This window comes from Watersipora subatra, chromosome 6 (assembly GCF_963576615.1).
Source record: "Watersipora subatra chromosome 6, tzWatSuba1.1, whole genome shotgun sequence".
NCBI classification, from domain to species: domain Eukaryota; kingdom Metazoa; phylum Bryozoa; class Gymnolaemata; order Cheilostomatida; family Watersiporidae; genus Watersipora; species Watersipora subatra.
In genome coordinates this window covers 16,775,328-16,793,062 of record NC_088713.1, presented here as the reverse complement: position 1 = coordinate 16,793,062, position 17,735 = coordinate 16,775,328, and the positions used below count along the sequence as shown (strand labels likewise).

Genomic DNA, 17,735 nt, shown 5'->3' with positions numbered 1-17,735 from the left:
CAATTAAAATAAACTATAAGCTTGTGTAATGGGTGTAAGTCTAAACACTATGACATTCTTAAATCCAAACTATAATGAAAGCGAGAGCGGTAAACTATGAAACAAATATTGTGTAAAATTAAAAGCTATTATATTGACTTCTCCCAATTTCTACGCATCACAGAGGTCATGATATCTACACGTACATCTCCAGCAGCTCATTACCCACGAACTATACTTGATATATATTTCAAAAGCAAAGCTCGAGATTATCTATAGCTAGGTTTAAGAATACACAATTCTAGAGTCAACTGCCAGCAATTAACAAGTAAGCACAAGGCTTCAGCTGAGTCATTTTGAATGTAACATTTGACAAGATTGAACAGATCTCCAAACGATAAGCCCTCAGCTTGAACGTTTGAGCTTTAATCTTCGTTGGCCCACACCCTTTTTCCACTTACGTTATAGAATTTCTCGCATTTATTTGTGTGCTTTCTGTCTATGGATGCAGAATCCATTTTTGATCATATCCCTCCACTATAACTAGAACTAGCCGACAAGCCAGTGCTAGTTTTGCTCTTCAACTTGGTTCCATAAATTTTAAATACTTTGCTTTCATCAATTTCACTTCCACACTTGCTTGTTTCATACTCATGACTGGAAATTTTTTGACATTTGGCAGCTCAGCGCTCAATGTGAACTGTGTCATGATTTGAGTAAAGCCATTAAAATGTTAAAATAGATAAGTTCCAACAGCTGACGCTTCCAATTATTGTAATACGATAATTATTGCAATTTATTTATATCTGGTAAATGAAAAAAATTTGATACTTTACACCATTGTATTAATTTCCATTGTCTACCTCATTGGTTTTGGCATATTTCTCGAATAAGCATCCCCTCATCCATAGACTCTTTTTTAAAAACAACAGCTCTTTTGAGATTTAGCAGTTGATTATAATTCGCTGTAGTCATTTAGAGAGCTGATTATTGAAATCACATACTATGAGTTGCTCGAGCTCAATAGTGCATCCTGATAAGCATTTGTAATAGTATGTCAAGGTTAAGAAAGAGATCATCACGAAAGGCCATTGAATAGACGAGGAGCGCAACTGAACGAACAGCAAATCAACGAGTGTTTATCCTAAACTGCTCACTGGCTCACAACTAAAGATGAGAATTGTTCATATACTACTTCATAGTATGACATGGTGTCAGAATTGATAGCTATGCACAGAGTTAGTGGAGGAGCCTACTAAAGAAAACGAACTGCACACCATACTATTAGATAAGCAAAATTATTCTCATTTTTGCGAGTGGTGACTTCCTTCGTCAGATGTTGAAAGTGCAATAAAGCATTGATAGAGCAAAGCGATCTTTTTATTTTGACATACGATCGGGTAAAATGGCTGAATTCCAATCTAAAGATGATAGATTCCTTAAGAAAATTGAATTCTCCTCCGGCAATCAATGAAATGCTACTCAATGAAAAGCATTTAAAATGCAGTTTGAGACATACCAGCTAGCAAAAGCTAGTAAAATGTCTCAAGAACAGCAAATTACCAACATGTTGGTTCAGACGAGGGCGGAAAGTGTGCCAATATATTGGCAGTTTGTGTATGACTAGCTGTGCTACCCGGCATTGCCCGAGTATTGAAAATCAGCTTAGAAGTGATGAGAGTTGCCATTAGCCAGGTAGCCTATTAGCCATTTGCTATTAGCCTGGCAGATTGCCAATGGAAAATTTTAGTAAGCCAGCTAATGACAATAACTTATTGACGCAATCACATGTTATGCATGTTATGCAAAGCTGTTGGGTATGCGCTCCCATATAACGACTTTTTTCGGCGAGCTAACAGCTCAATCTCTGTGGCCTACAGGGTAGGGTGTTGGAATGGTGAACGGTAGGGTCCGAGATCAAATCTTCTCCAATACGGATTCTTCAAGCCAAGATTTTAAGATCTATAGCTGGAATGCAGACAGATAGGACAACGACAGACATACTTTGAGAAATATATAGATGAGTCAGATGGTGATAAAGAGAAAACGCGTGACAATAAAATTCTTCGGCAATCACTTTGAACCGGCCAAGAACATAGTATATGAGAGAGCTAAGTTCAACACTATAAGGCAATGCCAGCATTCACCAGTTTGTTGTGGCTTTATAATGACAGGCACACCCATGCGAGCATGGTGCGGTAAAGAATGACTTGGTTCGTGATAGAATTGTCATAGGTGTCAATGACGCGAAACTGAGAGAGTATCTCATGGACATTGATGACATAAATTTAAACAAGTGCATTGAAAAACGAAGCAGTGGATTGCTAGTCATCAACAAACGTCTAAACTGGCAGAATCTGCGCAAATACCTGACAATCTAGATACCATCCACAATGCTGCCAGAGAGCCTCACCATGACACTGAGAAATTCCCTTAATCCAAGCGCATGCACCCTTGCAAAGCGTGCATGCGAGCATTCCACAGGTATGGAAAGTGTAGGTTGTATCAGAGCATAGCATTTTTTGGGGTCCGAATCTTTCTGACTATATGAAATCAATGGGCATACTACATTTGAGAGCATACAAGAGACCGGAAAAGCATGGTATTGCGACCTGAGCTCATATGACATAAAATATGTTTTAAAGTTGACACAGGAACCTCTGTGATAGCTCTACCAGTGATATGGTCTAGAAAGTTATGAGTGCCACTTCAGAAAGCAACCAAGAAGCTGAGAGCAACGGGTAGCCAAGAGCTTAATGTATGCAGATCTGCCCAGATACCACTAAGGTATAAATCCAGAGGAACTGTAGAAAACATCTACTTTATCGAAGAGTCAGTGACACCTTTGCTCGGCAAACCGGTTATATCAGGATTACGAATGATGGAGCTCATTGGTGGGATCTCCACTAATGGATGGTTCGAAAGGTATTCAAGATAGTTTGGTGGACTGAGTATTAGGAAAACGTCAGTGAACATTACAATTAAAAAAAAGGATGCTGAACTAAGTATTTGAACGAAAAAGGATGCTGAATCGTTCGCTCAAGTTGTGCCACGAAGAATAGCTGCAACAAGCATGGAGCCATTGTGTCAGGAACTACAATGAATAGAGGCCCTAGGAGTTATAAAAAGTTGAAACCCCTGCAGAATGATGTGCTTCCTGTATTGTGGTCCCAACAAGAAATGGAAAAATCTGGGTTTGTATTGATTTCACCAAATTTAACGAATCTGTACTTCGAGAATTTTATCCACTTCCCACCATGGAACAGACACTCAGCAACTTAGGGAATGCAAAATACTTCAGCAAGATGAATGCAAACAGCGGATACTGGCAGTTAAAGCTAAATACTACGCCTCAGAAGGTAACCACCATCATCACGGCATGTGGTAAATATTTCTGCAAACGCTTGCTTTTCGGAATCTCATCAGCCCCCAAGATTTTTCAAAGCGAGATGCAAAAAACACTTGCGGGTTTTCAGGGCATCATCTGCCAGATGGACGACATTCTAGTGCATACTCCAACCTAAGAGGTACATGACATGATACTGAAAAATATATTGGTGAAGTTGCAGGCTGCTGGAATTATGCTGAACCTAGACCAATGTGAATTCAGTAAGCGGAGTGTCAAGTTTCTTGAACCCGTCAATGAAAAACATGGGATACATGTAGATTCTGAAACGACGGCAGCTAGACAAAATTACCCGGCGCCAAGGAACAGAAAAGAACTGAGGCGATTCTTTGGTATTGTCAATTATATTGGAAAGTTTCCTCCTTCCTTAGCAAATGACACGGCTGCCTGAAAGAATTGCTTCTGAAGGATAAGGAGTGGATTTGGGACGCAGATCAGGCCAAGCAGTTTGCAAGACTGAAAGATAAACTGGCGTCACCAGTCATCCTCACACCCTATAAGTTGGAGGCAGAAACGATGGTAAGCACTGATGCCTCATCCTATGGCCTTATTGCTGTCATAATGCAGAGAGTTGAAGATGCCTGGAGGCCTGTAGCTCACCCGTTTAGAACCATATCTCTCGCTGAAATCAAATATGCCCAGATAGAGAAAGAAACGCTCGCAATCGCTGTGAAAAATTCGACTTTTATCTGGCAGGGAAAAAGTTTTACATCGAGACCGACCACCAACCAGCCATTTAAACTCTGGTGAAGAAGGGATTAGCCAGTTTACCGATTTGAGTTGAACATCTCCGTCTGGAACTAATGGCATATGATGATGATATTTCATACGGGCCTGGTCAGAAACTGGTTTTGGCAGATGCCATGTCGTGCTCACCTCTGCCGGGTCATACAATGGATGAGAAGAATGCCATTGTGAGTGAGATGGTAGAGGCACTTCCAATTTCTCATGCAAGAATAGCCAAATTACAGGCATCAACGTTAGATGACAAGGAGGGTAGAGAGCTGCTTCAGTACATCACCAATGGTTGGCCAGCCTTTCGCAAAGTGTATCCAGACTCCCAAAAATTCTATAGCTCCAAAGAATACTTGAAGACCATTGAGGGTATAGCGTACAAAGACTATAAAGTGTTCATACCATTATCAGAGAGGAAAGAGGTCTTAGAAGACATACATCGCGGCCACCCAGGAAAGACCAAATGCTCAAGTCGAGCTAAAGAGGTCGTGTGGTGGCCAGAAATCACGACAGCTATCTGGGAACGAGTGAGAAGCTGCCCAAAATGTATTGAGTTCAGACAAATTTAAAGGTTTACTAGCGACAAGAGCCACATTACAGTTATTCGGTATCAAAAGATTCATCATGTCTTTCTCTGCTGTGTTGTAGGTGCAAAATATGTGGAAATGTGATTACAAGCTCTTAAAAGCTCAAAAACGAATAGTTAATTGCAGCCATCACGAAAACACCGTCGTTTGGAATCTCTTTATTTCGATGACGTACTCAAACATTGCGGTTATTGTTTTGACACGTGATGTTATCACGTAAAATTAAAGACCAATAAAAGGCTCAATATAAAACATCTCGTAGCACTAGTTTATGACAAACACTTCGGGTTCTACCGGAAAGCCCTTATCAAATATAGATGCTCGCTACTTTACAGTTTCATTTCAGCCTGGTCTAATAAGCTAGTCGTGATCTGATCATGTGAACCATACTTTCTGCAAATAGCGCCAACAATTTCTGCAGCATTTAATGACTATCACAGGTGACCAACAGGCTCGTCATGTTTATCAGAGGATGATATGCACTATTTCGTGCTGAGGTTAAAAAATTAAACGAATCGTACGGTAGGTTTTGAGATATCATTGCTCCAAGTGACAGCATTACAATGATGATGAAATAGACGCGTAAGGACAATAGACATGGCTTTATTGAATGTTTGAAGTATATTTGTAAAAATATTTCGACGAATGAGGTTGCATGAAAGTGTAAACAGAAGCCATCGTGTTCAATTTACGTCCCATTTGAGCCGTTTAGGAAAGGGATTCCAATCTACGGCGTTTTCATGATGGCTGCAATTAACTGTTCATTTTTGAGCTTGTAGAAGCTTTTAATCACATGTCCACATATTTTGTACCTACAACACAGCTGAGTAAAACAGAGATTTTTTTTGATACCAAATAACTGTAATGTGAATTTTGTTACAAGTCAACCGTTAAAGAGCCGCTGTGTCAGACACCCCTACCGGGACGCCCTTGGTGGAGGATAGCAGCGGATGTGTGCAAGAAAGAGAGTCAAAGTTATTTGGTGATAGTTGACTACAACAGTCGATACATTGTCACAGAGGAAGTAGAAACATGCGAAGCAAAAAGACTTTGCACAGTGCTGCACAATGTTATATGCTTGCTAGGAATTCCACATACATTGGGAACTGGTAACGTAGCTTACTTCAAAGTAGAGCAATTTCAAAGATTTCTTAGACTTTAGAATATTGAACATGTCACGTCCTCGCCAAGGTACCCACAAAGCAATGAAGAGGCAGAATGGGCCATCTAGACTGTCAAGGGTTTATTAGACAAGAACTTAAATTTGCAAGCAGCAGTGTGTAATTACCAGGACAGTCCTATAGCATCCAGACATTCTCCAGCTCAACTCATGTTTGACAACGATCTTAATTCGATGGGCATCTCCAACAACCGTTCTGTTGACGAGCAGAAGTTTTTACGTAAAGATACAGTTTTCAAAGCTCACCAGGCACACAACTGTAATAGTCGCCATCACACTCATGACAGGCATTGCATTTGCTTCAACCAGTAAAGATTGTTGAAGGGGCAAAGAGGAAGACACAAATGGCCACGATCGTTGAGACAAATAGAAGAGAAATTCTAATAGAGAAGGATGGGATGGATCATTCTTCGGAGAAACTGAGCTCAAATATTCACAGTAAGTGATCGACACGGGGATTGTAGTGGCACCACGAAGCCAAAGCCAGGTGTGTAAGCACCTGCAGCGGGTAGTGAGTTTATGCTCCAATTTCACTCGTCAGTTGTGACAGCAAACAAGCATGTGTCAGTACCAATGTAATCAGGAGTGCATCAGCACTGTCGAGTCAGCACCATCTTCATCAGTCGTTGCGACAGCAACCAAAGATGCGACAGCATCTTTATCAAGTGGTGTGTCAGCACCAACTTCATTGTCGGTTGCGGCAGCAACTAGAGGTGTGCTAGCACTGTCATCAATGGTCGGTGTGTCAGCACCGCCCACACCGTCAGTTGCGACAGCAACTTGAGGTGAGTCAGCACCTCTACATACACCATCAACTGCGGCAGCAACCACAGGTGTATTAGCACCTCCTCTTACATCATCGGTTGTGACAGCAAATGGAAAGACAAAAATGACAATGTCCTATCAAACTGGAGCTGGGCGAACAAGTAAACCTCTCTATAGACTAGATTTGTAATGGTAACAGTCATTTTTGATACTGTTACTAACCAGTAGTGCTATTTTTTTCTGTGCTATTGACATATCTGTTAAAGACGGCTGTTGTGATAGGTAATTCTATTGTAAACCACCTCGATGACCCTAATATTAATACTGCATCTATCAAAGGACAGACATTGCAAAGGTCATCTTCTGGAAATGCAGAAATCGATGTCTTCAGGGACAAAATGCTTATGAACAGTCTACACCCTACCATAGCCACACTCCAGAAATAGAAGGCGGAAATTTTGAGGGTTACATAAAAAAATATTGTACTGTTTTAGCAGCGCCTTAGTAATGCACTTTATGTCCTCACTTAACACCTTTTGTTGTCCATGTCTCGCTTTCCAACTTTCTTATATCTCACCAACAAGTTTTATTTTGGAGAGAAGTACATTTGCTATATATAAATTTGTTGATGTTTCTAGTTTGATGGTGTGATAGCACCTGTCGGAAATATATGTGCTTGAAAGGGAGGTGTGATAGTATGTCAAGGTCAAGAAAGAGATCATCACGGAAAAGCCATTGAATAGATGAGGAGCGCAACTGAATGGCAAATCAATGAGTGTTAATCCTAGACTGCTCAACGACTCACAACTAGAGGTGAAAGTTGTTCATACACTACTGCATAGTATCGCAGAATTGTTCACAGGCCATATTCCTGAGCTTTACCTTACGACTAGGGATAATATTACAGTTCTGTACTTTGGGAATTGTGCCCACTGTTTGATCATGCAGTGCAGATGTTAGAAAGTGCTGTATCCTAAATATGTAAATTTTCTATTCGTTAAAGTACAGTTTAACAGGTTTAGTACACAAAGCAATTTTGTTAACGATGCGTCAACTTCTACATTGTATGAATGTTTAAAATAATACACTACTCGTAAGCATATGTATTTGAAAAATATTTAACACATGCAGATAAAGTTAGAGACAACGAAAAAACCAACACACCAAAACAAGGTTACTATTTGGAACCGATTTTCTTAATTACAAAGATATTGTGTTCTCACACTCTTTTACGCATCTGCCAAATGCAGTCTCAAAAAAGAAATCTAATAATAATATATATCTACAATAACTCTAAAACTCATATTTAGGGTTTTAGAGCTTTAGGATCAGATAAAAATTGTCAGCAAAAGATCCTGTGGAGGTAAAAAATAGCGGAACTCTACTTAGAGGGACAAGCTAGCTTCTCAATCTCGGCACGGACTTCCCCATCGTCCAAGGCCAAAAAGAATACCTTAGCTGGTTGGTATTAATGTGGGGCAGGTAATACTTTCCAAAACAAGTAGAAAATGCAGGAGGCCTGTCTTCCTCATCTAAACCACTTTCCTTAACCTTCACTCTTACATTTATATTAACATCGCCTTCAACGATTCTACTAAAAATATTTCTACGCAATCTGGATTGTCTCTCCTCTAACGATTCAAAAGAGTTACTCTCTCTTAAATTACTAAAACTAACAAATCCTTTTTTCTTAAAGCACATAAATTACAGAATTTTTTTATTATATATTTCAATACATCAGAGTCTTGGCTTTCGAATGAGCCTATATTCAATACACAAAGAATAATAGAACTATGAAAAACGGGGTGTCAAAAGTACGTCCAGCAAAAAAAAACACTTGGTTCAGGTACTCAAAAAGTGGCGTCATCATTCTCATTTAGCCTTTGGTCGTCGATCCCTTTTGCTGCCATTGAGGCTGCGTTTTTCTGTGACAATCCGTGCTGTTAAACCCGGAGAGCGCTAATAATAAACTAAGAGTCTAGATAATCAACAATGCCCGAGATCGTGCAAACGCCCGACCAATACAAACACATGTTCTGGGTTAATTAATTATGCTTCAATAAATGTACTGTCATTGATAAAGGTAATGAAATCACATCGATTAAATTATGACCTGCGGTTGCGTGGCCCTAGGACTAAATGTCAATCGCACCTTCGCGAGATCACGCAATGCTTGAAATTAATTAGTCTCAGCCGTCACCTTTAACCTCGCAAAAATAAAGAGCTAGTGCATAATATAATCGGGAAAATATAGTATGGTTCTTGGAGTTTGAGGTACTTATCATAGAAATAATATGTACATGGAAAACTAATGACACTGATTCCTTTGTCATCTTCATTCGTTCTCTGGAGTTGTCCTACCTTCGCCTGCCACTAGCGTCATTATCGTCATTTTCGTAGTTAATAAATAAGCCGTAAGAGCACACAACAACGAATATGAGAATTGTGATGTCACAATTTTCGAGACTATGCCAGTAAACTTTTTCGCGGCAGAGCTCTGGGGAAATCCTATAAACACCAACCAATGTCTGTCTCACCATGGCAAACAATAGCTCATTCGAAAGCCAAGACTCTGATGTATTGAAATATACAATAAACAAATTATGTAATTTATGTGCTTTAAATATAAATCTCAGTGCTATGTTCTTTGTTTGCTCCAATGATAGAACATCTTTCTTAAGGTTTGGATTCCAAACCATGCACCCATATTCAAGACCTGGTCTTACTAAGGATGTATATGCAACCTTCCTAGTTCGAGAATCCACATCTCGCAATGCCCTTCTAAGCATCCCTATATTAACCGCTTTCCCTTAGATTCAATTTTGCAAATGTGTTTATTCCATTTTGGATCGCTCTGCAGCTCTACTCCAAAATACAGAGTAAATAATACCCTGCCAGTTTTTGAGCGCATAAGAAAAATAAAGTCTCTTTATTCCACATGAGATGAGATTTCCCCACTGAAAGGTTGTAACATTTTTTAGGGTTAAAACTTATCTGCCAGAGATTCGCCCAAGCCTCAAGTGAACGCAGATCTTGTTGCAAGGTATTGGCTTGATCTCTTGTGGCATACACCAGAGCATCATCTGCAAAAAGTCTACACTGAGATTTCATTTTATTTGGAAGGTCATTAATAAAAAGCAAAAATAATAATGGGCCAAGCACCGATCTCTGTGGCACACCAGAAGTTACAGACACAATATTTGACAGTTCATTTCCTAAACTAGGTTTAATTAAGAATGGCGTAGATAAAAAAAGTATAAGAATAATACGTTAGAGAAACTTCTTTCGTTGGTTGCTGCATGGCCAAAAACTTCGCAATTTTTTTTTATAAACTTGTTGCTATTTCAAATACGAAATAATTTTCTTTAGCTTTACCCTAACCACGTTATTATGTAGCCAAATTTGACTTTTTGCTACATAACGTGTAAGCGCCTGTAGCAATATTCGTGTCATGCTCAGATCAAGCACCTCGCTTTACAATAATGTGCAGAAATCGGCGAGGAAAAATCATACAAACTGAAAAAACGGAATGGCTGTAAGTAATAATAAACCTATCGTTTATGTGGTTCATTAAATTTAGCCAATTGCAAGCATACAAATGTAACGGCGTTTCCGCTTACTATAAAGAAAGGGTCTATACACAGCTCGTCATTTCAAAAAGCTGTTGTCAACGCTTTGCTTCGACGAAGTTTGTATATTATAACAAACGTGCAACGAATTTGGACAAAAAAGGCGAGTTATATACGAAAGTACTCAGGCTTATCGTTAGTACTGCGACTCCGAATACTCGCCAACACCTCTGAGCATTGTTGAAGTGCTCGTGCCAGCTTAGCTGGTCATTTTACAACGTCAAGGGATGTCGTTTACACGCATTCCAAACCTTTCTTTGGTGCTTTTTGTGTTAATTGTAAGTATTGTTTTGTTGTAATAATTGAGTATAAGTTCCATACAAAAATAAGTTCCATAACACAAGGAATGGAATATTAAAAGACCAACTTAACACAAATCAATTCAAATATACCGGCAGTTAGCACGGTAGGATTACTCATGATGTCAAACTACAGTTTGCAGGCAGGGCATAGAGATTCATATTTAAACTAAATTCAACTCCTGTTATGATTTATCCCTATCAAATACTCAATACATACTCGACACACTAAATATATGATTAGTTGTGTAAGTTTTTGTACTAAACAGTCATGTTTTCTTTTCCCATACTATACTTGTGTTTATTATATATTAATACTTTTTCATGTCAAATTTGACATACCTGTAACAATAGCATTAAATTTTGATGTAAACGATAAGTCATTCTATCACCCTTCAACTCAATCATAAACAACCCCAGCCCATTGCTCAAGAACTCTTTTAAACTCAACATACTCAATTTGACCATTTATTCATTTACCCTAGCTTTTATTGATTTGCCTTTATTTTTCAACTGAATGCACCACTTTTAACACTATTCAAAGCATGCGATGGGTTCTCTCACTGCAACTCAAGCGTTTTGACAAATTTTTTTGGCTACTGTTGAAACGTCAGCACCACTATCAAACATAAATTCGATGTTCTCCCCATTAACTTTGTAGCACTACATAGTTTTCTAGCCTAATCATTGGTCTTCGCCCTATTTGTTTCTAGAGCTTTTGTCCTTCGGGTTGCCTCTGCTTTTGCTTCTATCCATACTGCGGTACTGTGGTCTATTTAACATTTTTCTTTTATTATTAAAGCTGTTCTTAGTCATGTACTTATTCATACTATTATTTTGAGCTCTGCTATATTTTTCCTTACCACGATCTTGACAACTACATATCTTGTAATAGCCGTTGCATCTACCGTCTTGTCTATTGTACTACATTGATGGCATCCGCTGATCTTGTCAGAAGTACTGCCATGTCTCGACTGTGACCTACATTTTGATCTTTACTCCTTCAATTTTGAGATGCATGACCTTGCTACTCGCAAAACAATTTAATATCAGACAGCTCTTTATTTTATGACCGCTTTGGTTACAAGTATTGCTACTATTGTAATGAAATGTCTTGATGACGTTACACAAATACGAATTCGTTTCATGGTCATAGTTGTACAAGTGCCTTTTACTGCAGCGAATAAAGCATATATCTGGCTTATTTTAGGCAGCTTCAGGAAGTGTGAACTCCGACCTTTGTGCTGATAATGGGTTCCTTACCGAATCTCTCTCATGTTCCACTTGTAACTCTTTAAAGGAAGCAGGTTGGTGCATGTTCGCTAAATGCATGAGGCACTTTTAATTTTTGTCAACAGGTAGTAGTATGGTGCCCATCTTGTTTTCTAGCAAACACATGCGTGTTTGCTAGCGAATCAAATTTGCTATATGAAATATCTGTCTAGAGTCTCGCGTACCTTCTTGTATTTATTTTATTCAAAATTAGAGGTATTACAATAAGGTACAAAGAGTGCCAACTAGGGGTGACTTGAAATCACATTGCATTTGAAAATTGCACACACAATATGTTGTCATCACTTTATAGGTCATCATAGAGTTTTAATATTTTTAGCAGTCTTTTTAGAGATTACATTTTAAACTATAACTGTCATGTAGGCCTACAACTTTTATCGTATTTACTAGGTAAATCAGACACGCTGATTCCGATTTTGTACTCAAAATAAAGATTGGTCCACTAACTTTCAGAGTATTGAAGGCTTTTTTACAGCGTTTTAATATCGGTCTCGAAAACAACACAATTGGCACAACAAGCTCCGCCCATAAATACGTGATGTAACCTAGCTTTTTAGGAAGGGATGTTTAGACCGATTTAGAATAATAAAGATTGGTGTTCTAAAATCCATTATTATCTAAATTCAGCCTTAAAAAGAATCTCAGTCTTTTCTGAAAGGTAGATAAGCTATTTAACATTGCTTATTTAAAATGAGCTCAAAAAAGCGCGATAACAACGCTAGCTTGTGATTAAATCGCGCTTTTTTAAGCTCATTTTTCTCAGCATTCAGCCTATTTAAACATCATGTAACAAGCTACGAGCAATTTTAAATAGTTTATATACCTCTCATAAAAAACTGAGATTATTTTACAGACTGGATTTAGATAATAATGGGTTTTAAGACACCCATCTCTATTATTCTAAATCGGACTAAACATCCCTAACTTCTGTTCCTGAAAAAGCTAGGTTTTGTCACATATTTATGGGCAGAGCTTGTTGTGCCAATTGTGTTGTTTTCGAGACGGATATTGAAGCGCTTTAAAAAAGCCTTAATGACTTTGAAGGTTAGTGGACCAATCTTTATTTTGAGTACAAAATTGGAATCAGCGTGTCTGATTTACCTAGAGAATATGATAAAAGCTGTACGTGACAGTTATGGTTTGAAGCTTTTATTTTGAGTTTATTTACGTTGTGATGGAACAACATGGTTTTGCTTTTAACTTCAAGTATTTTCTCGGGCACAATACTAATTTCATGTTAAAGTGTGGTTGGAATCACATTTTCGAAGCATTCTTGAAGAGGCAGCAACTGAATGTATTAAGAAGTACTCTTGAATACACATTGGTTTCTTTCACTCTTGGTTGTTTCAGCTACAGGATTTACACTCATTAAATCACTACCTGACTAACTCATTTACCTAACTAACTCGCCTTACCCTCACTATCTAACTGCAGTTAAACTTGGCTAACTCGACCTTCACAGGACCGAGAGAAAGTGTTTGAGTTATCAGAGCGTTCAAGTTATGAGAACACTGTCACAAGTGCATGTATTATTGTATTTATCAGTACATATACTAACTATATGTAAATCAAAAGCATGGATTGCTCGTTGCAAGTTAAGGGGCCTCTCATGTAATGTTTTAACAATTTTTATCAGAAAGTATAAATATTTTCCTATTACTTGAGATTTGTTTGTTTGTTTTAGTTGATGTGACTGCCAGGACGTTTTCAGATTAAAATAGGCAAAACTTGATCGCGGTTGAAACGCTCAGTAAAAAAAGACATTTATCTTTTGAGTGTTTTAACAAAAACCAATTTTGCTGATTTTTCTTCAAGTTTATCTGAAGGTTACCTCGCTTCTCCTTGCTTTCGGAAGGCTATCCCCAAGCGGATGTTTGGTAAAATTTGACTTTTTGCAAACCTTTAGAAAAGTCGTTAACGAAAATATTTTGCCGATAGCGGTAATAATGACGCTAAGAACTATTAAAAGATTATGTTTATCTCTATTACTTGGAATAAGGTAATATTCTAAAGCGATAACGGTAGCCGTTGGGCAAAAAACTGTTCGAGTTAACGAAGTTAAGGTCGAGTTATCTAAAGCAATTTATCATTGCGTGGGAACAGACCAAACAAATCTGTTTGAGTTAACCGTGTGTTCGAGCTATCCGAGGGCGAGTTATCCGAGTTTCACTGTGTATATGATATTTTTGCCAGTTATCATTGGCTTTATTCAAAGTAAATGAGTTATTGCTCTGGTATTTCACTCATTGTTATGTGCTTGTTTTATGATGCTGTGACCTGTCATCAACAGGCTTGGCAGCACTAGAAGATGAGTGTAAGGAATGCTGTACTAAGGATGAAGAAGATCCTGCAGACTCATCTGAACCTGTAAGTTTCCGACATCATAACTATAGGCACGGCTGTTGCTCTTATCACCAATTGAAATCATGTGAATCTGTATTAACCCTTTCGCTGCCATAAACACATTTATGCGTTTTCTAGAGTCCACTGCCATAGATGCATTATTGCGACTTTCCCAGCAGTTGCGTGGTAACCTGGTTTTATTATTCGTTGACAACATAACCCACGGTCTTTGAGACTTTTAAAATTGACAGTGTTGTCCGAAGATTTTTCTATAAAATTAGTCTAAAACTATGAAGCAATTTTAAAGTTTTGTTTGACAATTTGTAACTAAAAACGAACATTTCTTGTGTGAGTTCATTAAGTACCACACGCGAGTCAAAAAACAGGTAATTAGTTATGTTGATGACATTATAGCCAATTCAGATTTTCGTGATTATACAGATAATTAAAGTAGCAGCATTTTCTCTGATAGTGGTGAAAGTAATAGTTTTGCAAGAGTAAGGAACATTGTGGAGGATTGTTTTAGCTTCACATTGATCGTAGCTTCACATAGCTTTATCATCGCACAAAGCATAGATCTATTGAATTTTTGCATAGCAGAATGAAGACTGCATTGTGTCGCTTTTAAAAAAGTCATCATCGCTGATGATAAGATTTTTTATTTTACGTTTTTGAGCTCTCTGATGCGTCATATAACTTGTATATTCAAACTTCTGCATACAAAGATGATTAATTAAAATGGGATGTTGAACTTATCAAACGAATCATTTTGTATTATATTCTCTGCAGATAAAGTATCCATTCGCAGAGCTGCTTGTCTGTAGCTGAAAATTGGGGAGATATCCACAGGTCAAAGGTGAGTTATCTCTCTCTTATAAACTGGTGTCAGGAACATCAGCACACTAATAACATAGCAGTGAAAGTTTTTAAGGATATAAATATAATAATTGGTAAATATTCTTTATTGATGTTCCGTTCAGGTTGCCATGTAAAAACAATAAAAATATTTCAAGTTAATTTATCCCGGTGGCTTTTGACTAAAGCTTGTCAGATAATTACCATTGTTCCTATGGTATATGATCGTGCCATCATTTTAGTACCTGTTGTATTATGTAATAGTGGCCTTGAAATTTTCAATTCCTGTCATTTCTTTCGACGTTGCCTAATCTTGGCATTTACTATGTAATGTACGACAACTCCGAATTTGCAAGAAACTTTTTTACTATAAAAGTAATTCTATTATTATACTAATTTTACTATTAAACACTTATACTAATTTTATAATAATAGTAATAGTAATATTTTCCACTATATTTACTATAATAAGAGCCGTGTCTGTCTGTCCGAAGCCACAGTCGGAGGTTGACCACAAAAGATTGCATCGTATGGGATCTGAACTCGCGGAATTTGGCTTTGGTACTGCCTTACCTACTCGTTTACTTTCCTTGACTTTAGAATTATTGTGCATTTACCTGATTGTCTGTGCTTTATAGTCACCTATAACAGGGTACTTGTCTCGTTGAACCCACAGTTTGGAAAAAAAGATTGCATTTTGCCAGATTTCAACTCGTGTCTATGCAACGAATTATGCAGGGTCAGACTTGTGTGCTCAAGTCATAATAAAAGACTCTGATCCATTCCAGGGTTGGCATGGTATGGTGAAAAAATCAAATGTAGGGGTATAGAAACCATTACTATTATATAATGCAAACGTTCTCTGGTAAAAATCTTCAAAGTTTCATATAAGTACATATTAAAAGTTAGTAGCAAAATTGTATGTTAACCTTAGTAACTATAGTTACCTATGTAACGTTAGTGTATTTAGTGGGTATGAGCTGCAATATAATGTAACATTACAATGTACAACATGTATGTGCAATAGCAGCAGTACATACCGTAGGGAGTTCTTACCTTCACGACAGTCGTGGGTTTAACCTACGTTGAATCCACCTCAAATAAATTCAGCTTACCAAACACACACTTGAAGCTAACTTTTAGTATTTGTTTTTAACTATTTGACTGAATTTCAACTTTTTATTTCTAAAATTTTATCATGTATCAGTTTTTGTCTTCACTTTTGCTATAACTTTTAGCGGATCTGTCTAAAATCTTTTTCAACCCAATTTGGCAACAAAGCCCAAACGATGCAGTTTTCGTAATGAAATGGATTTTGATTAGAATGCTAAGAGAAGTTGTCTGACTTTCTGTCTGAAGGGATTGCAACTCCAACTTTGCAACTAGTTTTAAAGGGAAAACATCCGTTTTACACATGAGAATTGTTTAACTGAGACAAATCAGTCAGCGTTTTTTTTTAGGCGTTGTGAAAATGTGTTTGTCGAACACAATTTCAGTGTCTTTTTTATTTTGACGTACGTAGTAGGCACACCCACCGACTGCCAAAATTGAACTCGGGTGAAATGTTTGTTGAATTCGTATAGTGAAATAATATTCGTATGGTGAGGTGAAAAAACTCATCATGTTCAATTTCGTAAGGTAAAAAATTTGTATACCAGGGTAATCATATCCTGATGGTGCACTGTAATCGCAGCGATTGTAAAAGTATGTTTTGCAGAGCATAAGGCAGCTCATCAGTTAAATTGTGAATAACATCTATGCCTTGTTTCCGTTACAGCATTTGTCAATGATAAAGCAAAAGTAGCCAAATTTCCTGGACTGAAGGTAACATATAAAAGGGGCTCTGACCCAGTTATATTGCTGCAAGACTCAGCTAGGAAGACTGTAGAAACTCTTGCTATAGACAAATGGAACACTGACACTGTGGAGGAATTCTTCCGTGAACGACTCGAATCTTAAATGATCTCTTCTCTCAGTCAATGCTAGATGCCACCATCTGGATTGTGGTTATCATGTAATACTTTATTGTGATTAGGCTATTGTCTCTTGATTTCACTTTTCAGAGGTGACATCTAGGATTGGCTCATTCTTTACTTGAAGCTGTTGCCAAAATTTCTCTCTGTCGAAACGTGATTATGTAATAACAATGTACTTATTTTGTGACTACTTGTTTTTGTTTGTATGATTATATTTTGAGATAAGTCATATTTTTATTCCTAGCGCCTTGTTTTAACTGCATAGTTGTGGCTGATTTTTAAATTTTGAGCATTTTCTGTGTTGTTTTTGATAAACTGTATCTTATTATGATCATGTGAAGTGACAGAGAAGATATTGCTGAGCAATTTATGGAGTTTTATGCTTAAATGACAGGGCACCTGTAAAGCTTGGCAAGGTGTCCTTGATGTACTGACATTTTGCTCTATTAAATACACCTCCAGCTTACATTACCTTGTGTTTTCTTGAAGTTATAAAAAGTGGATACAAGTGCTTGTCAACTTTAAATTGTCTATGGTGCCACATGCTAAGAATAATACTGTAGTACAAGATAAGTGGGTACCACAAAGAAAACAAGAAAATGGTAATTGAAACTGCACATAGTTGCCCAAGTTTGGTTGTACCATATATTAATAAATATATATGCATACTAGGTGAATGCCCGGGTAA

The 17,735-nt window shown here is 37.6% G+C and overlaps 1 protein-coding gene across 1 annotated transcript; it reads left to right on the top strand.

Annotated features, from left to right (window-relative positions):
- The first annotated feature begins 10,350 nt into the window (after window positions 1-10,350).
- On the top strand, window positions 10,351-17,518 carry LOC137398546 (selenoprotein F-like). Its single transcript, XM_068084670.1, has 5 exons — window positions 10,351-10,559; window positions 11,791-11,887; window positions 14,164-14,240; window positions 15,006-15,072; window positions 16,849-17,518. The coding sequence occupies exons 1-5, from the start codon at window positions 10,509-10,511 to the stop codon at window positions 17,028-17,030; spliced, it is 474 nt and encodes a 157-aa protein (XP_067940771.1). The 5' UTR covers window positions 10,351-10,508; the 3' UTR covers window positions 17,031-17,518.
- The last annotated feature ends 217 nt before the right edge of the window (window positions 17,519-17,735 follow it).